The sequence below is a fragment of the Dromiciops gliroides genome, chromosome 1 (assembly GCF_019393635.1).
Source record: "Dromiciops gliroides isolate mDroGli1 chromosome 1, mDroGli1.pri, whole genome shotgun sequence".
Lineage (NCBI taxonomy): Eukaryota > Metazoa > Chordata > Mammalia > Microbiotheria > Microbiotheriidae > Dromiciops > Dromiciops gliroides.
The window spans coordinates 67,551,471-67,574,369 of record NC_057861.1 but is presented as its reverse complement, the minus strand read 5'-3'; the positions used below and the strand labels follow the sequence as shown (position 1 = coordinate 67,574,369).

General features: G+C 39.7%; 1 protein-coding gene across 16 annotated transcripts in view; it reads left to right on the top strand.

Moving 5' to 3' along the window:
* RANBP3 (RAN binding protein 3) overlaps window positions 1-22,899 on the top strand; it is a 90,329-nt gene that overhangs the window by 50,845 nt on the left and 16,585 nt on the right. For 14 of the 16 annotated variants that reach the window (XM_043976391.1, XM_043976390.1, XM_043976387.1 and 11 more), the window contains 5 exons: window positions 65-130; window positions 5,034-5,126; window positions 8,890-9,002; window positions 13,459-13,578; window positions 15,164-15,267. In XM_043976391.1, the coding sequence (XP_043832326.1) occupies window positions 65-130; window positions 5,034-5,126; window positions 8,890-9,002; window positions 13,459-13,578; window positions 15,164-15,267 (496 nt within the window). The remainder of the gene's footprint in view (window positions 1-64; window positions 131-5,033; window positions 5,127-8,889; window positions 9,003-13,458; window positions 13,579-15,163; window positions 15,268-22,899) is intronic. The other 2 variants (XM_043976394.1, XM_043976395.1) reach the window with 2 other exon arrangements.

Sequence of the window (22,899 nt, the reverse complement as noted above, 5' to 3'; positions counted from 1 at the left end):
TGCATCTCTGGCTTAGACAACCAGCCGAAGGCCTGCTTTCTTACCTTTTGTATTGTACTTCTAGAGGAAAAGAGCAGTGGATTCCGACTGAAGCCTCCCACACTTATCCATGGTCAGGCACCCAGTGCAGGTATGTTTAATCTTTTATTTCTTTTTTTCTTTCTTGGGAAAAGAAAGGTAAGCAACTTATTAAATTTTCAGGGCCTTCCTCCATAGAGAAGTTGCTAAAGAACCCAGGACATATCCTCTACTTTTAAAAATCATCCCTGTTTACTTGAAAATGGAATACTGGAAAAGTTGTTTTGAAGAATAGAAGTGGAATAAAATATAGACACAAAGTGAGATAAAAGATATTGGTGTTGATTGATCCAGCTTGCCATTCTACTTCAAGGGAGGAAGAATAATGTTTTCATTTAAGGTTTTATTTGTATCTCATTGTCAAGAACTTTATTGGGATGTGCTTCAGAATGCCCCCCCACCCAAAAAAATAAAAAAGCTGGTTGGGAGAGGGAGTTAAAGTCTAAAATACATTTAATATTCCCTATTTAAAAGGTCAGTGGTGTTGGAAAACAAACTTAATTTTAGCATTTAACTCTTTTAAACTATTCTCAAGGCCTCCTTAATTACCTCCTTGTGATGTGCAGGTGGAATTGAGATTTCAAAGGCTATACAAGTAGAGCAAAACCTCTGATAGATAGGTCCTGACATCCAGGGAAGATTTCACAGTCAGGTCCAGTTGTGTTCTGCCAAAAGACCAATGGAGAGGCTTATCGCTAGAGATTAGCTACTTGGTGATGGGTTTTGTTGTTGTTGTTCTTATTTTTGCTATTGTTGTTGTTTGCCATGGCAGTTCCTAAAGATGGGAGGAATGTGATATGTGGTAGTGTCTGGGTTGCCTATTAATTAAATTCTGGAGCCTTGATGTATTGATGTATCTAAACTACTCAACACCTAGGGGAAAAGCTAGAATAACCAGGAGCCCAGAAATTCTATAGAAAAGTTGATGGATCTTTATGTTGACTCTTGTAGCTATAGATTGGGAAGCAGTGTTTTCCTGACTTGTCCTCTGAAACTCCCTAGCCTTCCAAATTCACTACTGCATAAAAAATTTGCAGCCAATTAATTTCTTGAAATTATAGATTAAATTTCCTAGTGGTTCTTCAGGTCATATTGCTAAGGCTTAAAACTGCACTAAGACTTTTGGGTTACCCTATATAAGAAAGTGAAGATTTACTTAAATATTTGACCAGTCTGCAGAAGTGATTCTCATTTTATTTTCAAGACCTTGATGTTTCTAAGTAGGAATGGATGAAGAATCCAAGTGGGACAGATATGATAGATTGGTTTTATTCCATCTAAACAAGGACACCTAATAGACTTTTCTTTTTTTTTGGTAAGGCAGTTGGGGTTAAGTGACTTGCCCAGGGTCACACAGCTAGTGTCAAGTGTCTGAGGCTGGATTTGAACTCAGGTCCTCCTGAATCCAGGGCCAGTGCTCTATCCACTGTGCCACCTAGCTGCCCCAACTAATAGACTTTTGATAATTGAAACAGATATGGGGCCTGAACAACCTTATTGTGTCTTGGCTAGAGATAAAGGGTTCTATAGTTTATGAAACACATGCCAATTTTATTATTTTTCATTTAAAGTTCTTCATAACCTGACCCCTTCTTGCGTTTTCTTATTTTCCATACAACCATTCAGCTACATTAGCTGTTCCACACAATGTCTCCCATACTATGCCTCTTCACTGATTGGTCCCATCCCTTCTCCCATATCCCACCCCACTGATATTCCTACTTCACATACACTCTTAATTTTCTTTGCTTCCCTCAAGATTCAGCTTACATCTCGCCTTCTGTAGATATTTCCCATCTTCTCTCCTCCCCCCCCCCCCCCCCCCCGTACCCTTCTTCTAGATTGCTTTCCACATCTACCCTCTACTTTATTTATATAGTTATTAACATGTTGTCTTTCCCATTACAATGTAAACTTCTTGAGGTCAGGGACTGCTTTTGCTTATTTGTTTTGGGTGGGGTTTTGTTTGATTTTGTGCTTTTCTTCCTTTCTCCATTGGTTTAGCACAATGCCTGGCACATAGTAAGAGTTTAATAAATGCTTGTGGACATCTTATTTTAGTGAAATGGAGCTTTCTGCTGTGGCTGATATAAAGACAAAATAATGATTTTGATGACTGGGTGAAAAGGAATCGAATAAAATAAACCATCACTAATACCACCTTTTGAGAAATTTTTTCATGAGTACAGTTACTTTTTATTTCTGGATCAGAGTACAGCTTTAAGAACCTTGCCTTGATTTATTTAGATTGCTGTGTTTCTCTACAAATATCTACGAAATACACAAGTTTCAGGAGGAATGTTATTCTTAAAAAAAGAATGAATTTACTTCATCTTCATTATCCCTAGGAGAAATCACAGTTTTTCTTATAGCTCAGAGCACCCCTTCAAAATACTTTGTCACAAGAAGACCAGTATATTTCACATAGATGTACCCTGTGTTCTGCCTTTATATAGTCAGAGAATTTTGCAGAGTCTTCTTTATAACAGTTTTTTGTAAAGTTGATTACTTTCGTTAACAACTTGAAAAACTTCATGTAGTTCTTCCCTTGTATTTCTAGATAGTTCTTCCCTTGTATTTCTAGATAAATGCAGTTGTCCATGCCACATGCAGTGTGTCCAAATTTCATCAAGGGCCACATTTTAAATTTGTCAGCTATATTGAAATTTCTGTTGGCATAGCATTGTCATCAGTAGGTTCATAAAGAAACAAATCTAACATCAGTTTTAAAATGTCCATTTAAGCAAAAGTATCTTCAGCTGCATTTGTTGCTTATTCATATATGTGTGTCATATTAGCTACAAATGGAATCAATATTTTTTCTATGAAATGAGGCTTTGATACTCACCACTTCTGTAAGCAAACTCATACAAAGCAAGGTAAATATACCACAGACATGGTTTTTGAAAAGGTATGTTTTGTTTACTAAAAGCATATTTCTCCCTTGAAAAATTCTCTTCCTTTTTCCCATGTTCACTTTCCTTGAATACTTTTGAGACATTTTAATTTTTTAGATTTCATGCTGTCATGAAAAACGGTTATTAAAAAAAAAAGTACAGCAGTCTTTCTTCAGTAATAGGACTTGAGAATCCCAATGATGAATATAGTGGATCATGTTGTCGAGATTTGAGCTTTTTACTTTGTCTTTCTGTATTTCCATTACTTAAATTGTCTCTGTTATTTTTGCTTGTACTCATTTCAACTGCTCTAGTGGATTTGATTTTCAAATACTTTATGTATTTATGTGGATATGTAATAATATCCACAACTGGATATTACCTATTTAAATATTTAAGATAATAAAAACATTTAAAACCATTTCAGTTTAATTGTTCTTTTAAAGTAATCTATTATATCATGCTTACTGAGATTAAAGATGTTGAGAAGCATTTGTTACATAGTCTTACAAGCACTCATTAAGCAATTACCATAAGCCAAGCATTGTGTAACAACTATTATGACTCTTTTAAGTTCCCTACGAAGAATGTTTAATTTTTAGTTTATAAACGCAGCAGTGCTTGCCATGAACTGCCATCTGACATGGGCAGGTTGCATCCATCCACCTTGGGATTTGAAGTGCTCACTCAAATTTGACCTCATTTGTGCATATTATTAAATAATTTTAGTCAGGAATTTATTTTAGTTTCTTGTTGGTTTTGCTTTCATTGGGGGGAAAAGTGAACATATAGATGTCGTACTCAAAAATATCTAGTAATTTTAGTCATTGCTTTGTGGCTCCTACGTGGACCTCCATTCTTACCCCTACCCCACCCCCACCTGCTTTACCCATATATTGCTGTTTAGGTTCATTATCTTGATGTGATATATTCCCCTTCAAAGCTTCCTGTAGTGCTATGTAAGTAACTTGAGAATTGTGATCGGCATTCCAGCAGAGCTCTTACTCTGGAAGACCTTACCAAATTGGAAAGGCTTTGAAAAGTATAGACTATGGCTATTATCCCATAATCAGTCTACCTAAGTGTAAAGAGAATCATTAATGAAAGGTTGGCTCTTAGTGGATAAACTTTTCCCTTCTACAGCAACGCATAGAATCATTAAGTGTGAAAGGGTTACCATCTGTATTGGTGAAAGAAGCCCCCATAGTGATACAGTTGTAAATTTTTGAAGGATTAAAGTAGGGTATTTTGAAAAACAGATTTTAAAATGTGCTGAAAAGCCACTGTACTAGGGATTGGTAGACCTGGATTGATCCATTTAAATCTAGGGAAGGACCTTAGGGTTCATTTAGTTCAACCATCTCATTTTACAGATTAGAAAAACAAGGCCTAGAGAGATGAAGTGACTTGCCCAGGGTCAAACAAGTAGTAAGTACAGCACTGGGATTTGAACAGAGCTTCTCTGATTGTAAACATAGTGGAGAAGTTTTGTTCTTCAGTTTAACACTGCCTCTTTAACACCTAGCTTTTCCAAAAAACATACAGTTCCTTGGACAAGTCATTTTATCTCATTGGAGATCAGTTTCTTCATCTGTGCTATGAGCAGAAAATTAAATTAGATGGTCCCTAAAAACTCCTCCAGCACTGATATTCCATGAATCTTTAGGTACAGTCAGATTAACTCTGGTAGTTTTGTTGTTTAGAGTTTGGTGTTTTCCTAATTACTTTCCTAGTATTTCATTTTAGATCTTGAGTAAAGTATGTTGGCTGTCTTTATAGGAGTCCTTTGTGACCAGTTTAATTCCAAGCAAGACCAGATAAACTAGATGGGAAATTTGTTTCCTTATGTCTGGGGAAAAAAAACCACTAAGGCAAAAAGTTAGAAATTAGCTGAGATCAGTAGAAAGGTAAATTGTGACTCATCTACCAAGTGTAGCATCCGTCAAGTATTATAGAAGTTCCTGGAAGTTAATTTTTTTTTCCAGATGTCTAAGGAATTTGAGATGGTGAATTTTGGATCTGTAGTCTTGAATCCTGGAAGTTTGCTTCTGTTTTTAGGTCTACCAAGCCAGAAACCTAAGGAACAGCAGCGAAGTGTGCTACGCCCAGCAGTATTACAAGCTCCCCCGCCAAAGGCACTCCCACAAACAGGTCAGTGTTTTGGGCTTGAAACTACAGGCAGTGTCCTTGTGGGTTTTTCCATATAGACATTTATCTCTGTCAAATCCTGTAATAAAGAATAAATTAGAGGGAGAAACACTGTGGTTAAATTATAACCAACCAACACATTGTAAAAGTCAGACTACAGTATATGCAATGTACCACCCCTACCTCTGCAAAGAAGGGGAGTAGGACAAGTGCTTGCGTGTGTGTGTGTGTGTGTGTGTGTGTGTGTGTGTGTGTGTGTGTGTGTGTGTGTGTTTTGGTGAGGCAGTGAGGGTTAAGTGACTTGCCCAACATCACACAGCTACTTTGAAGTAAGGTCCTCCTGAATCCAGGGCTGGTGCTTTATCCACTGCGCCACCTAGCTGCCCCAACTTTCTTATATTTTTATCTTGTTTGGAGCTGAACTTAATCATTACAATTTCACAACATTGAATTTTGATTATTTTGTTTTCATTAACATAGATATAGACTTTCCATTTTCCTGTATGTGAAATGAATTTTTGATTTTCATTTTTCTTACTGTATTTTGGAATTCACTTTTTATGTGACTTAATCATTTGCAGTTTTTCTTTAACAGCTATTTGTTCATCTCCTTTTATCACTTATTGAGTGTATTATATATTTGGTTTCATCTCTGTCTTAGATATCAGACCTTTAGGAAGAATCAGGAATAATTTATCTCTGTAACTTGGTATTTGACAAACCCCAAAACATAAATTACCTGTGTAATGATTGGAATGACGCCACCTACTGGAGACTTGCTGTGGGAAAGCTCCACCATGAGGAAAATGCCTCAGAGGCATTGTGGCTTTTCCTTGGCGTCAGGAAATGACGTTTGCTCATGGGTGCTGTCTATCAAGGCTACCAGCCAATCAACTTGAGGAGCCTCCTATGGTCTGGGAGGAGAGAGGAAGGAGGAAAGGGAGCCTGCGCGGAGAGCGCTGGGCCTTTTGGCTTCCTGACTTGATGGTGGTGGCGGCAGAGGACTTCACAGGAAATTTGAGGAAAGATAGGAATGCCAGGCTATTAGAATTCTGTTCTCAATCTTTTTCTTTCTATTTTCCAATAAACCCTTAAAAACCTAAACTCGTTTTATCAGTGATTTTTAGTCAGTTTCCCCCAAACTGGGGGAACAGATTAGAATCCACATTTAGAATCTTAAATTACACACCTGTTTGGGGGCAGCTAAGTGGCGTAGTGTATAGAGTACCGGCCCTGGATTCAGGAGGACCTGAGTTTAAATCTGGCCTCAGATACTTGACACTTACTAGCTGTGTGACCCTGGGCAAGTCACTTAACCCCAATTGCCTCACCCCCCCCCCCAAATTTACCTGTGGGAAGAACTTCCTTTTTTACCAGAATTGCTAGGAAAACAGTCTGGAAAAAAATATGTTTAAAACAAAATTTTACATTACACCATTATACCGCAATAAACTCAAAACAGATGTGTGATATGATTATTAAAGTCATACCATTAAAATCTTAGAAAATCAGAGGTGCCCCTGCCTTCAAGGTGCTCACATTCTAATAGAGGAGATCGCATGCAAACTTAAATGTACATACAGGATAAATACAAAGTTAACAGAAGAAAATCTCAACAAGAAGGAACTAGTGATAGGAGGAGAAAGGTGAGGCAGGGAAGGCCTCCGCAGAGGTTTGAGCCGAGTCTTGAAGGAAGCCAGTAGGCAGAGGTGAAGAAGAGCATACCAGGCATGGCAAACAGTCACTGCAAAGGCATGGAGTCTGGAGATGGAGTATCACATGTGAGAATCATGAAGTACATTGTGGAGAGTAAAGTATAAAACTACTGAAAAGATAACAATGAGCAATATTATGATTGGAACGAGGTTTTTAGAGGCAGCTGGTAGTGCAGTGGATAGAGCACCCTGGCCTTGGATTCAGGAAGACCCAAGTTCAAAGCTGCCTCAAACACTTAACTAACTTTGTGACCCTGGGCAAGTCACTTAACCCAGTTTGTCTCAGTTTTCTCAACTGTAAAATGGAGATAATAATAATACTACTTATCTCACAGGGTTATTGGGAGGATCAAATGAGCAAATGTTTGTAAAGTGGTGTGTGTGTGTGTGTGTGTGTGTGTGTGTGTAGTAAGTAATTTATAAAGTGCACAGTACCTGACACATCATTGATACTATGTAAATGCTTATTACCTTTTCCCTTTAAAAGCCATAGCATCTTATACTTGATACTGGAGTTAATCAGGTGCCACTGGGGTTTTTTGAATATGTGGATATGATCAGATCTGCTCTTTTTTTTTTTTTTTTTTGGCGGGACAATGGGGGGTCAAGTGACTTGCCCAGGGTCACACAGCTAGCAAGTGTCAAGTGTCTGAGGCTGGATTTGAACTCAGGTACTCCTGAATCCAGGGCCGGTGCTTTATCTACTGCGCCACCTAGCCGCCCCCTATCAGATCTGCTCTTAAGGAAAATCACTTTGGAAATGGAGAGGAGGCTAGGTAGAAAGGAAGTTGATGTAGGGAGACCAGAAGGCTATTGCAATAGTCCATGCAAAGAGTTGATGAGGAACTGTTCCTATAGTTGTGTTTGTGTGAGTGGAGAGGAGACATATGCAAGAGATCTTGTGAAGGTGGAAAGGGCAAGATTTGACAACTGCTTGGATGTATGAAGTTGCAAGAGAGTTGAGGATGAAGTCATGGTTTCATGCCTGGGAGGATGGTGGTACCTTTGACAGTAATAGAGAAGTTTAGAAGACAGAGAGTTTGTGGAGAGAGAAGAGTTGTTTAGTGAGTTTGAGATTACATGAAATTGAAAAGCACAGAAAAAAAAAAATCATGCAATGGGGATAAGAAGGGAAACAGGTGAGAAAAATCTTTGCATTAAATATCTCTCATAATGGTCTGATATCCAAGAATTATAGGCCACTAACAGAAAACCAAATGCTATTTCTCAATAGAGAAGTGGCCACAGGATATGAATAGTTCTCAATTATTGCAAAGTATTAGCAATCACATGGAAAAAAATGCCCCACATAAGTAACAATGAGAAATGAAAGTTTTTTAAAATCTGAAATTTCACCTCATATCCAACAAGTTAACAAAAATGATAAAAGGTAGTAGTGGTTGTCGTTGTTCAGTCATGTCCAACCTCTGTGACCTCCCTTTGGGGTTTTCTTTTCTTTTCTTTTCTTTTTCTTTTTTTTTTTTTTTGGTGAGGCAGTTGGGGTTAAGTGACTTGCCCAGGGTCACACAGCTATTAAGTGTTAAGTGTCTAACGCCAGATTTGAACTCAGGAAGAGTTCCTGACTTCAGGTCTGACACTCTTTTATCCACTGAGCCACCTAGCTGCCCCAGTAAAAGATAAGAATTGTTAATATTAGAGGGGTTATAGAAAGACAAATCCAGGTTTCTTTAATGTTAATTTCTTTCTCCTAGTTTAAGGAAAAATATGCCTTTTCTGTTATTTTTCTTGAAAGACCTAGAAATATATCATCTACATTATTGGGAAAAAAAATCACAGATAGACACTTGACACTTACTAGCTGTGTGACCCTGGGCAAGTCACTTGACCCCCCATTGTCCTGGGCAAGTCACTTAACCCCCATTGTCCCGCTTAAAAAAAATTAAAAAAAAAGAAGTTAAAAATTTAAGTTTTAGATGAGGACAACTTTCTTTGCAGTTTTTAATATTACCTAGAAAAAATTGTTATAGATAGAATTACTCTAATCCTCTGGTTGTTCCCTTTTTTTTTTTTTTTTTTTTTTTTTTTTGCAGTTCCTAATAGTGGCACCAATGGTGTTAATGTATCCTCAGACTGTCTAGGAGCAGCCACATCTGAACCAATCAATAATAGTGCACTGAGGAGTTCCTCTGAGTCTGCTGACAAGGTAAGCTGAGCTTAGTGTCTCATAGCCCAGGTGGGAGAAGAGAAGAGGCCCCAGACTGAAATATGAGTGTGTTCTAGGCAACACTCATTGCATAAAGCACAAGGGGCTTTTAGTATTTTCAAGTTTTCATGTATTAATTGGTCATCTGTGAAAAGTGGTCATGACAGTACTAACCATGTAAAAGCTAAAGTCTTTTTTTGTTATATTCATAGAAGGTCACATAGGGGTCATAGATGCATAATTCAGCATTCCATGGTCACTATGTGATACTCACTGGCTTAGATGATCTGAGGGGGAAAAGGAAAAGCAAGTGGATATGTTAAAAATTTCCCTGCTTCTATATTCAACAATGCAGGAAGAACTGCGTGTAGATAGATGTAGATATATTTCTGACTTGTTCATCTGAGGAAATATACATTTAATGTCTAAAAGATGATTCATTTCTTCTCAGAATTAGAAGCAACCTCACAAATTAGTCAGATCCACATTTTAGGTTGAATTTCTTCTGCAGACCTCTCCAAAATATGGTTGGTCATCTAGCCCACGGCTTTGTAACTGCAGTGTTGGGAAGCTCACTACCATCCTACTTTGGAACAGTTCTGATCATTAGGAAGTTTTTCTTTCAAGCCTAAATCTACCTTTCTGAAAACCGAGAGAGCTGCTTTTTCTGCCTCTGAGAGCAAGGAGAACAAATTTTATCCCACTTTTAGATGATAACCCTTTTAGAGACAGTGATCCTGTTCTCCCTAAGTGTTTTGTTCTCTAAGCTCAATATCTCCAGTTCCTTCAGTCACTTCTAATCAGGCTTCCATTTCTGTCTCCTCCCTCTCCTGACCACCTTCCTCTGTGTGCATGCCAGTGGTCTGTGTCCTTCTTATATGTGTGGCTTTCAGAATTGAACACAGTGCTCCAGAGGCTGTCTGACCCAGGCAGAGGACAGCAGACCATTGCCTCCCTTATTCTAGATGGGGAATTGCACCCCAAAACAGCTTTGGCCTGAATGTAGAACTTTACATCCCTCCTTCCCATCTCTCCCTAGTTCTGTATTCTTCTGAGGATAAAGGATTACCTTTCCTTTTGTTATGGTGGGTTTTGTTTTTTTATTTCTCACCAAAAAAAGTCAGATGGTTTAAATCAATTCTAAAATAAATTGCCTTTAGTGGGACTTTTAAGTTTGTCAGATATTTTTGTGAGAATCAGTATTACAAGATTACCCTTGTAAAAAAAAGAAAAGCTGTTCATTTCCTTCTGTTTCTGAAACTGTAATGGCATCTAAGACTTATACCCCATGCCTGTTATTAAATAAATATCACCAATACCTATTTTAAAACTTAAGTGAACTATTTCTTGCCATTAGCCCTGGAAGCCACTACCTTCAGAATATACTTGGTTGCATTGCTAGAATCATTCCCACAGCATGTTGCTTCTTAGAAATCTTGATGGCTATATTCAATAATAGTAAATTAAGGGTCATACCTATCTAATCCCTTCTATAGTCTTTCTCATATGACACAGCCACTATGTGAATATTGCTGATGACAGGGACACCCATCTCGGCAGTCAGCTTGTTCCGCTGCTGAGTAGTTTGAGTTGTTAGAGTATTCATTATATTCAGCCAAAATTTGCCTCCTTTCTGTCCATTTATACAGAGAAGAAATCTTTCTCCTCTATGTGACCAACTTAAAGTACTTGACGACCACTATCTTATTTGACTTAGTTTTCATTTCATCCCACTAAATATACTCCCAGGTCTTTCATCTTTTTTCATATGACATAGCTTACAAATCCCTAACCACCCTAATCTTATTCTTAGGGACTTCCCCCACTTCTCTCTCCCTTCCTCATACCCCAGACTTCATTTTAGGTTCCTTCTTCTTTCCTCAGGCTTCTCCCACACATACATACCTTTTCCCCTGTTTTATATCCCCTATCATGTCTGTCCTACCCCATCCTCCTACTCCAGCACTCCCACTGTTAGGATGTAGCATCCAGAACTGTACATAGTCTGCCATGGGCTTGTGTAACCAGCAGATGTACCCTGGCACCATGACATCCCACATCTTTTTGTGGAGGCATTTCAGCCACTCCAATGTTCATCACAGAGAACAGGCCAAGAACTTGACACTGTAGTTCCCAAAGAAACGTTAGAGATTTAAATGAAAATTACAGATAGGCCATTTTATTTTATTTTATTTTATTTTTGGTGGGGCAATGGGGGTTAAGTGACTTGCCCAGGGTCACACAGGTAGTAAGTGTCAAGTGTCTGAGGCAGGCCGCATTTGAACTCAGGTCCTCTTGAATCCAGAGCTGGTGCTTTATGCACTGCACCACTTAGCCAGCCCTAGGCCATTTTAAACTAACAGTTTCTTACAGTAAACAACTTTTGCATTAGGTAAAGCTGACATGTCAGGTTGAATGTATGCCAGACATTGTTTAGTTAACATTCACATTTCTATATTCCGTGTTGCCATTGAGTCCCCCCCCCCCCCCATTATGCTTCTGAGTCTCTAAAACGAAGACTACAATACTTTGCATGATTATATTAATGCAAAGTTGACAGTCTTTATTTGTAGTATTTAGAGCTGGAAGGGATGTTAGTGGTCATCTAGTCTGTCCAGCCTTGCCTTTCTTCCCATTTTACAGAAGAAGATTTAGTCTCACAGGGAGGGACTTAACTTGTAAGATGAAGAACATATGTCCTCTAGGCCTCTCATTTCTCATCCTTTGCTCTCTCTACTGTACCACACTACTTCCTCTGTCCTTGCAGTGTAGCCAGAGGTGTCAGGGAATGTTAAATGGAATAAATTCAACAAATCTTATTCTTCACTACATTTGAAAACTTTTAAGAAGAGAGGGAAAAGTGTACAGTGCTGATAAAGGTTGCACTTGGTTTGTGATTTAATAAAATACACCACTCTCACAAAAAATGGAGACACGGAAATAAGCCTCTTTTGTGCAATGAATCCTCTACCAGCTAGTTTTTCTGAGACTTTCTTTTCCCCATATTTATTAATTTACATATATGGCAGCTACCACCAGAAAAAGTATGTACAACTAGTTCCTTATTATTAACTGTGCATGGTCCTTTTGCTTTTTGTGATTCCTTCTGATTATCTGGGCAGCTGTTAGAAGGTAGATGGGGGACAGAGAGAGACAGTATGGAAATATTGGTTGAAGAAGAGATTGAAACCAGTGGTAGCATGAAGATAAGATTCTATTTATTTATTTGTTTGTTTATTTAAGTGTGTGAGTGGGTGGGTGCTTCCTCCTTTTTTCTACAGTTCTTTAGTGGATATATGCTGTTATCATGGGCACTACCTCCACTGGTCCAGATTTCAGTTTATCTCCCCAAAATACTAGAGGCCTTTCTCTGGACTTTTTAATATCCAGTGCAGTGCACAAAGTGATCATTTGTTACCCCTCCTACTTAACATGACTTACTCATATTTTTTGTGCTACTGCTTATTCACAAATCATTATTTGTGATAGGCTGGGTGAAAGCTGTTTTCCTTTTTCTGTCCTTAGGTTAAGGACTAGTGTACATCGTTTTTCTTCAATCAGATGTGCTTTTCATTAAATTCTAAAAAGTGACCAGACAGTTTAATTTATTACCTACATAGGTGATACACACCCCTTGTGTAATGTAAGGAAAGTAGCCTTTATGTTTCTAGGTTGGGGCTCCACAGACCATAGTAGGTAACCACTAAGGTCAAGAACAAGAAAGGTAAGATGTTTTTGGTGTGTTGTAAAGAGATCACCATGGTGAGCAGCCTGACACCTAGCATTGAGAAGTATCATGCAGCCTGTACTTCCACCCTCAGTGAGAAGGGGACTCATTGTCTACCAAAACAGTGGATTCAATTCTTGGGGGGTTCTAATTATTGAGTTTTTCCTTATATTGAACCTAAATCTACTTTTCTGCAACTTCCACCCAGCATTCTTAGTTCTGCCCTTTGAGGCCAAGCAAAACAAGCCTTGACCACTTTTCAACATTAAAACATTTCATATGTTCGTATCTTTTCTTCTCCGGGTTAAACAGTCTCAATTCATCAAGCCATTTTTTATTGTGATGAACTCCCATCTCCTAATCACTGTTTATCCCTTTCCTCTGGAAATGCTCCAGTTCATCCAGGTCCTTCTTTAAATGTGCTACCTGTAATTAAACACTGTAGAGGTGCTCTGACCAGGGCAGACAAGTGCAGCAGGAATAGACTCTTCCTTGCTCTGTACACTGTGGCTCTTGGTGATTCTGAAATTCTGTTAACTTTCTTTGTGTTCTGTAGCATGTGAGGGACTCACTGAACTACTCTTCTCCCCTTTCCCCCCCTCGTTGGGATGCTGCTTCAGGGACCTTTGGAGATGCCCGCGTGATCAAAAGGAGAAGTGCAGTTTAAATGAGATGGTGTTAAGTTGCTGATCTCGTTTGTCTCTGCTAAATGTCACTTCCTTTTTTTAGGAGAAAGAGCCCCAGAAAAATGAGTCTAGCAATACTTCCGAGGATGAGACCTGTGAGAGAAAAAAGCAAATTGCACAGCAAGCATTTGTATTTGGGCAAAACTTGAGGGACAGAGTTAAGGTATCTAATCAGAGCAATGGCACTTGCATGATGCACTGAACCGATGAGATTATTCCTCTCCTCAAAGTTCAACAACAGGGGAGATAGTTGTTGATCATGAAATGTCTTTTAAGCCTCATCTTTTCATTCAGGTGACCGTGGGAATCATATTACACACAGTCCATTCCTCTATTGACATCTTTCTGTTGGGGTGCTAAGATCTGAGCTCTGGGAACAGACTTTGTTAGTCAAGTTGGGTCTCTATTCTTTCCACAGTGTATTGTGTTAAGACTTGAGAGGGCAACAAACCTTAACTTTAAGCCCCAGTGAGTCTGTCTGACTCAGTGTCCTTTAGGAGACTGAGACCAAAGTGAGCATAGTGACTTTGTAATACTTTGTCCTAATGAGCCTGGCTAGGGAGATTCACCAAACTTTGTTTCTCTTATGGCCAACTTCTAGGAAAATGGGGTGGGTGGGGTAGCTAGAAAGGTGAGTCTTGGCATCCAGATAGGCCACTGCAGCATTGACTTTTAGAGAAGGAAAGAGAAATGCTAACATTGCTTCCTTCTCACTGAGATAGGCCAGGAATTTCCTTCCTGAGGTTTTGCTTGCTGTAGTTGAACATTCTAGCTGTAGGGGAGATTGTGAGGTGACAGAGTACATTGTGGACTGTGGTAGAACATTGTATCCTTTCCCATTTAGTGGGAAAATGGATTCTGTGCATTTACTGACAGTTTGTGGGCCAAATAAGTATTTTCTCAAAAGCTCTGGAAGTAAAACAACACTGGTGGCAGGTTAGATGTCTAAAGAATGGCACCATTTGTTATCACCTTCAGCCTATTCCATCTGTGACTTTGAAAGCACATGTATTTGTGCCATGGCTTCAAGCCAAGATAATTGATTCCTCTTGGGCTGTTTTTGGCATGGAGACAGATGAGCTTGGGGCAGGGTGTTAGTATACCCTACTAGTGGTGATGGTATAAGTGTTATCTGGGCTAATGGATAGATTTCTGAATTGAACATGGGAAGGAAACCTTGAACCTGTCTTTTTTTCCACTCTCACCTGAACATTTGAGGGGGAGCCCTAGTTCCACCATCAATTCAGGAAAGTTGTACGGTTGCATTGGGATTAAAAAAGAAACTAAAAAACTAAATGTGGCTGACTCTTAGCTCCCTGAAGAGAAGTATTGTCAATAAAGATCAGTTATCCCATTTTTGTTGACATGAAAGATGGAAATGAAAATATAGATCCCAGTTTAATTGTAACTTTTTTACAAGCTCAGATCTTTTGAGGTTTTATACCTCCTATACTTTGAACATCTTTTTATTTAAGGGGGAAAAGATTTATAGAATAGGAATGGCAAAGTGTACTGCTTCCCTACTACTTACCCCCATGACTAAAATAAGAGACTCACTTCCCGGTGTTTGTATAATCTAATGGTAATTGTGGGCCAAATAATGTAGGGGGTTCGGGTTTTTTTTCCTGGGTTTTTTTGTTGTGGTTGGTTGGTTGCTTGGGGTTTTTTGAGAGAGGAGGTGAACTGCGGTTTTCTGGGGGCTACATAAATTGACTCAATCTTGAAATGTGTACTCTCTTGTTTCTCAGCTAGGACACGAAAATGCCGAAACAACTGATGTACCGAATGCAGGGCATCCAAGCTCTGACACGCCACCTGCAACAAACTATTTCCTACAGTACATCAGCTCCAGGTGAGCAGCTCATGTGTCTGCTGATGCTTTCATACCTGGGGATAAGCTCTGTTTCATTAATAATGATCAGCAAAGGGGCAGCTAGGTGGCACAGTGGGTAAAGCATCTGCCCTGCCCTGCCCTGGATTCAGGAGGACCTGAGTTCAAATCTGACCTCAGACACTTGACACTTACTAGATGTGTGACCTTGAGCAAGTCACTTAATTCTCATTGCCCTGCCAGGGGGCAAAAAAATAATGAGCAAAATTAGTGCCCTTGGAAGTGAATGAATAATGTTAACCAACAGAGATACCGCCCTACAATATGTTGTAGGCAGTGACCTCAAATTAGGGGAGACTGCAGCCAACTCTTGCCCCAGAGCAAGACTGTTTATCTCTCTTTGACCTTATCTATAACATGAGGTTGTACTGCTAGTCAGTCTCCAGGGGTTTGTGATTCTTTGATGTTCTGTAACCAACACTTGGCTAGGCAGGCAGAGCAGGGCACTTTTAACTTGGGTGCTGTCATGATCAAGGTAACTACTCTTAATTCAGTTCAGTCAGCAAAGATTTGTTAAATACCTGCTGGTTACAAAACACCATACTAGCCAAAGGGATACAGAGACAAAATTGGAAAAACATTCCCTGTCATTAAGGAATTTATTTTCTTCTGGAAGATATAGTGTGTAAATAGATAAGTAAATAGTAAAGAGCAATAATATTGGGGTTGGGGTGCAACAAAGAAAGGCTATGATATCATAATCTTGGCAAGTCTTTTAACTGCTCTGGGCCTCGGTTTTCCTCATTTGTAAAATGAAGGGAGTAGAATAGATGCCATCTGAGGTCTCTTCTAGCTTTGAATCAGTAATCTTTTGATCACCATGGAACTTCATTCTCCTTCAGTGCTCTACACAGGCAGTGTCAAACTCAAATAGAAACTGGGGCCACTAAATTATTCATAGACTTAGAAAACCACATATTAAGATTATATGTGTTTTATTTGTACTTTTATTTATTTTGATGAATATTTCCCATATTTACATATTAATCTGGTTTAGGCCACACTTGGAAGTGTTGTGGGCCAGGTGTTTGACCCATGCTTTAGCCTACCACTGGCCATTGAAATCGTGGGTTAAGTTGGTCTCAGGAAAGGTTGGCAATGATAGGAAAGCTAGCAGTCCTGTAAAATCTGATCAAGACTTGTAATAATTAGGTTACCCTTCCCCCTAAGAAAATTTTTACCCACCTAGGAGCTTTTTCCAAATTAATCCCCTTGGTAAGGTGTAGGGCTAAAAGGAGGCCATTATTGCTTTAAGTTATTTGGTGATGAAAAGGCTCTAAGAGTGGGTTACAACTGGACAGTTATTGAGGGAACTAAGTATTTCACTGTTGCCAAAGAATCTCAGTGAAGTCTCTACCAAATGAGACATTATTCTGGTAATATGTTCTTTTCTTTTCTTTTCTTTCTTCCTTTTTTTTGGGGGGGGGGTGAGGCAATTGTGGTTAAGTGACTTGCCCAGGGTTACACAGCTGGTAGGTGTTAAGTGTCCGAGGTCAGATTTGAACTCAGATCCTCCTGACTCTAGGGCCACTGCTCTATCCACTGAGCCACCTAGCTGCCTGGTAATATGCTATTTTTACAACTCAGAAGCCATTATTCTCTCTCTCTTTCTCTCTCTTTTTTTTTTAAGTGAGGCATTTGGGGTTAAGTGACTTGCCCAGGGTCACACAGCTAGTAAGTGTTAAGTGTCTCAGGCCGGCTTTAAATTCAGGTACTCTTGACTCCAGGGCCGGTGCTCTATCCACTGCACCATTATTCTCTCTTGAACTCTCGTAATACTTTATCTCTACTTCTCTTATGCACTGGCATACTTTAATTAGGTTAGTTTTGGGGTACATGTCTATATTTCCCCTAGTAGACTGTGATCTTCTGGAGCAGCTTGGTGGATTGGCTAATGTAGGGATCATAAGATACTGGGGGTTTTTTTACTGGCTAAGTTCTGAATACAAAGAATCACAGAACCTTAGGGCTTTTGGGGCTTTTAGAGTTCATCTAGTCCAGTTTGCTCATTTTACAGAGATAAATAAGGAAACAGAAGATCTGGATTGTTCAAGGACAACACTGATAAGAGTGGAACTGTGACTAGTCCTACATCACATTCTTTGTTTTCCAAGCACCTGGAATGGGATATCTTGTACAGAGTAGTAGGTACTTAATAAATAATCAGTGCTCTTTGCAGAAGCCTTTGGACAAAAGCAGCCTAAAATTTGGAAAACATAATAATTTTATGAAAACATGGCTGGAAATCTTCTCTACAATATTGCTTCATAGCTTCATAGCTTCTGACATCCTCAGTTAGATCTAAGTTTTCATCTCTCCTTCACCACTGGCTTCTCTCTACTTACCTATAATCATGCTTAAATTGTGTTAATCCTTTTTTTAAAAAAAAGACTTACCTTTAAGTCTCCTGTCTCAACTCTTTCCTCTCTTTCACTGCTAAATGTGTTGAAAAAGTTTTCTATCCCTGTACTTCAGTACTTGGTCTTTCCTCAACCCATTAGAATCTGGTCTCTGCCCACACCACTCTGCTGAGATTGCTTTTGAGAAAATCATAGGTGACCTACTCATCCAATCCAATGACCTTTGTTCATCCTCTTCCCCTTTTTTTTTGACATTCCTGCAAGTTGATAGCCATTTTTGTTGATTATTCTTATCTTCCTTCTGTTCCAGAGACACCATACTCACTTGGTTTTTCTGTATCTTGAATCATCCCTATTCCCATTGCTGCTTTGCTATCTTCTTTTCTACCTCTTGATAGAGGATCTTCTCCTCTTGTCTTTGTACTCTTTCTTCCCTTAGTGTATTTTTCTCTATCCAAAGTGACCTTAACTGTTGCTCATATTATAATAGTCCTTATCTTATATATCTGTCCCTGTATATAGAATTCTTTTTTCTTTTCTTTTTTGTTTTGTGGGGCAATGAGGGTTAAGTAACTTGTCCACGGTCACACAGCTAGTAAGTGTCAAGTGTCTGAGGCTGGATTTGAACTCAGGTCCTCCTGAATCCAGGGTCAATGCTCTATCCACTGTGCCACCTAGCTGCCCCCTATATCCCTATTTTCTTTCTTTTCTTTTTTTTTTTTTTTTAAGTAAGGCAATTGGGGTTAAGTAACTTGCCCAGGGTCACACAGCTAGTAAGTGTTAAGTGTCTGAGGCCAGATTTGAACTCAGGTACTCCTGGATCCAGGGCCGGTGCTCTATCCACTGTGCCATCTAGCTGCCCCTCTATATCCCTATTTTCAATCCTGTGTCAATCTCATTCATTCCCACACCTTCAAGTACCACCTCTGTGTAAACTCCTAAATTCTGTGTCTCTAGTGCCAGTCTTTGGAAGTTCCAACTTCAAGCCTCCAATTTTCTATAGGATACTCTACCCACCTTCAACTAAATATGTCCAAAATCAAGCTCATTATGCCTCTCCCTAGGCCTCTCTTGCTTCCTCCCCAGCTCCCCAACTTCCATCCCATATTCCACTGCTAGAGCAGTCTGTTCTGGGAATAAATTGAACCTGTTACTCCTTCTCTGAAAGCTAGATTAAATTTTAGAGATTACCTAGTCCAGTGATGTCAAACTCAAATAGAAATGGACTTCAAAAACCACAAATTAACGTTATTATTTATTAAACATTTCCCAATTACAGTTTTTTATTTTTTATTTATTTATTTTTTAGTGAGGCAATTGGGGTTAAGTGACTTGCCCAGGGTCACACAGCTAGTTAAGTATTAAGTGTCTGAGGCCGGATTTGAACTCAGGTACTCCTGACTCCAGGGCCAGTGCTCTATCCACTGCGCCACCTAGCTGCCCCTCCCAATTACATTTTGATCTGGTTCTGTACTCTGGAGTTTTGCAGCTTCAAGGCCACAGATTTGACACCTTTTATCCAGTACAGCTCCTTTATTTTATTGCTGGGAAAAGTAAGTCATAGAGAAGTAAAGTCATTTACCACAAGTACCCAGATATTAAGTAGCAGATCCAAGATTTGAACCCAGGTCTTCTGATTTAAGAGGGGGAGTCACCACCACTGGCTCCATCTATTAGGGGAAGAGAGGTGCAGTGTCATAAAGTGGAATGAGTCCTGGAGCTAGAGTCAAAGGACTTAGTCCAGATCCCCATTCCACCACTTATACTTGTGTGACCTGGAGCAATTGACTTCATCTCTCTGGGTCTCATTTGTAAAATGAGGAGGTTGGACTAAGATACTTTCTAAAGTTCCTTTCACCTTCAAATCTATGTTCTGTGACACATAGATGAAATAATGCATGCCTATTGGATCAGAGAGATCTAAAATAAACTGCTATGTGGACTCTAAAGAGGGGAAAAAATCTTATTAACAGGTCAGTGAGGAGTTTGACTTGTATTGTTACATATCTAAAGCCCTCCTTACTATAGCACTTCAGTATGGGATAAAGATAAACCTAGATTCTTGAAGGGTATGCCATCAAAACATTAGCTCTGATAGACCATACCAGACAGAGATAAAATCAAGAAAGAGCCCAGGGGCTCTCAGGTCATCATTGCAGCCCTAGAAATTCCAGCACGTCTTGAGAGTGCTCAACACCAACATTGATGGATGGGGAAAAATAGCTTTGGCCATCACAGCCATCAAGGGTGTGGGCTGAAGATATGTTCATGTAGTACTGAAAAAAACAGACATTGACCTCACCAAGAGTCCAGTGAGCTCACTGAAGATGAGGTGGAACCTGTGATCACCATTACACAGAACCCTTGGCAATACAAGATTCTAGACTGGATCCTTAGCAGGCAGAAGGATGGAAAGTATGGAAAATATAGCCAGGTTCTGGTTAACAGTCTGGACAATTAGTGGCATGAGGATCTGGAGCAACTGAAGAAGATCTGGGCACATCATGGTGTAAGGAGCTAAAATCCTAGCTAGTCTGTCTAAAATATCTAATGAGTGGTCGCCAACAAATTATAAGCTTTAGCAAGAGTATTTAAGTATTTATTAAAGAGCATTAGGATCTAATGATCAGAGAGAAAGGTAAAAATCTAACTATTTCTAAGAGACCCCAGAATCTGACCTACCATGGCGAGGTCAGGAACCCCAAAAGGATCCAGCGCCTCCTGTGAAGCTGGGAACATTTTCTCCTGGGCGCGCCCCCCCCCCCCAGCTCCAAGCGAATTGGCTGGCAGCTTTGATAGACAGCACCCATGAGCAAACATTATTTCCTGATGCCAAGGACCTGACCACATGGATTGCCCTCAGATGCCTTCTCCTTATGGCAGAGCTTTCTTACCGTAACTCCCCAGCAGGTGGCGTTATTCCAATTGTTACAGTCCCCCCTTTGTTTCTTCGAGGAACACTGTAGTGTTTCCTTGACGAAACAATGGGCTTCAACACTTCTGGGGTCCCTGGGTCCAAGGCCAGTACACCAAGACTATAGGCTGCAGGGGTTGTATTGTGGGTGTGTTTGAGAAGCAGTAAGCATCTTCCCTGGCCAGGGACAGCTGGTACAGAACTCAGTACAGACTGATACAAGGCCCTGATTGATAGATTTATTTTCAGCTATGATAGCTCATAAAGACCGTCTGCTAAGTTCTGAAGGGATTTTGAGCTCTACTAGTAAAGTATCTCTTACCAACTGATATTTTTTTAATTCATGACTAACCAGGTTACTCTCCTGCTCAATAAATCCTCATGGTTCCCTGTTACCACTTAGAATCAACTACAAGCACCTCTAGTTGGCATTTAAAGCCCTTTACAACCTTGTTGTCATTAGTTTTTGTTTTTGTGGTGAGGCAGTAGGGGTTAAGTGACTTGCCCAGGGTCACACAGCTAGTAAGTGTCCAGTGTCTGAGGTCACATTTGAACTCAGGTCCTCCTGACTCCAGGGCCGGTGCTCTATCCACTGTGCCACCTAGCTGCCTCTCCTTCTTGTCTTTATTATGCATTACTCCATGTACTCTATATCCAAACTGATCTTGTCTGTTGCTCACATGTGATAGTCCATAGCTTTATGTTGGCTGTCTGACCCTTGTACATAGAATGTACTCCTTTCTCACGTCTGCATTTTAAAATCCTGTTTTTAAGACCCAAGAGAAATGTTTTCACAGAGACTGGCAGCTCCATGGTTTTTGCTCTTCTAAGAGCGAAACCTCAGATAGTGATTATTTTTATGCACATGACTTTAAAATATTCATATACATCCCTCATCTCTATTTTGAACTCCAGACCCCACGTTATCATTTGCTTGCCGGACATCTCCATCTGGATGTCCTATAAGCATCTCATGTTCATTGCGTCAAAAACAGCATGTTATCAGGACCCTAAAATCCTGTTTTTCACCTTCCTAATAAGAACAACGGCATCCTTCAAATCACTCATGTCCATTTAGGCTGAGTTATCCTAGATTTTTTACTCTTATTCAATTCCCATATCCAGTGAGTTGTCAGGTCTTATTGATTCTACCTCCATAACATCTCTCATATCTCCCTTCACTCACATGATACCCTTGCTAGTTAAAACTATTATCCTCTCTTCTGATCATTCTCCATTCTTCTAGTCTCTTCCCTCTCTAATCCATCCCTGACAGCTCCCAAATTGATATTCTTAAAAAGCACAGTTCTGACCATGACATTCTTCTTTAAGATTTCATGGGTTCTTATTGCATCTGGGATAAACTTGAAACTCTCAAGTTTGGCATTCAAAGCCTTCCACATTTCTTTCCAGATTCATTTCTCATTATTTCTGCTTGTGTACTTATTCTGAAACAGACTTTTATTTCTAGTCCCCATCCACAGCATCCCATCTTCTACCTCTACATACACACTGTGCCTGGAATGATGCTGCGCCTCACCTCCATGTGTTGGGATCCCCAGTTGCCTTTCAGCCTCAGCTCCAGCACCAACTCTAAGAGACCTTCTTGATTTATAGAGGGGTTTAGTGTGTTGTCATGGTTCCCCCCTGCCCCAGCAATTACTTTGAATTTGTTCTATGTTGGTTCATTTGTGTACATGTTGTATTTTCGAAATAGAATGCAAAGCTCTTTGAAGGTAGAGACTTTTCTTTTTGTCTTTAAGTTGGTCTTGGAGGCAGAAGAACTGAGTTCCAATCCTGCCTCTGACACTGGTTTTATCATCCTGGGCAAGTCCTTAACTTCTCTTGACTTCAGGTTCCTCATCTCTAAAATGAGGGTGATACTAGCACCTACCTCATTGGGTACTTTAATGTATTAAAGAAATGTTAGCTATGGTTGTTGTTATCCCCAGTATCTAGCACAGTGCTTTGCCCAAAGTAAGTACATAATAAATGCTTAATGGACTGAATAGAGACTAAATGAGAAATAGGACTCTCCTGGATACATGCCAAGAACCCAGCTGGAAGGTGTTGCCTGCAGTTCATAGGCTCCAAGGCCGACACATGTCCTGGAGGAGGGAGTGGGGTGGGGGTTGGGGGAAGCTGTAAGACATAGAGGAAAGGACACTGGAACTGGGTTGGAATCTTACCCCTGACTGTGTCTTAACCTCTCTGAGCCTGTTTCCTCATCTATAAAATGGAAAAAATAATGCATCTTGTACCTACCTTACAAGATTGTTGATAAGATCAAATAAGATATTCTACATAACACTTTGTAAA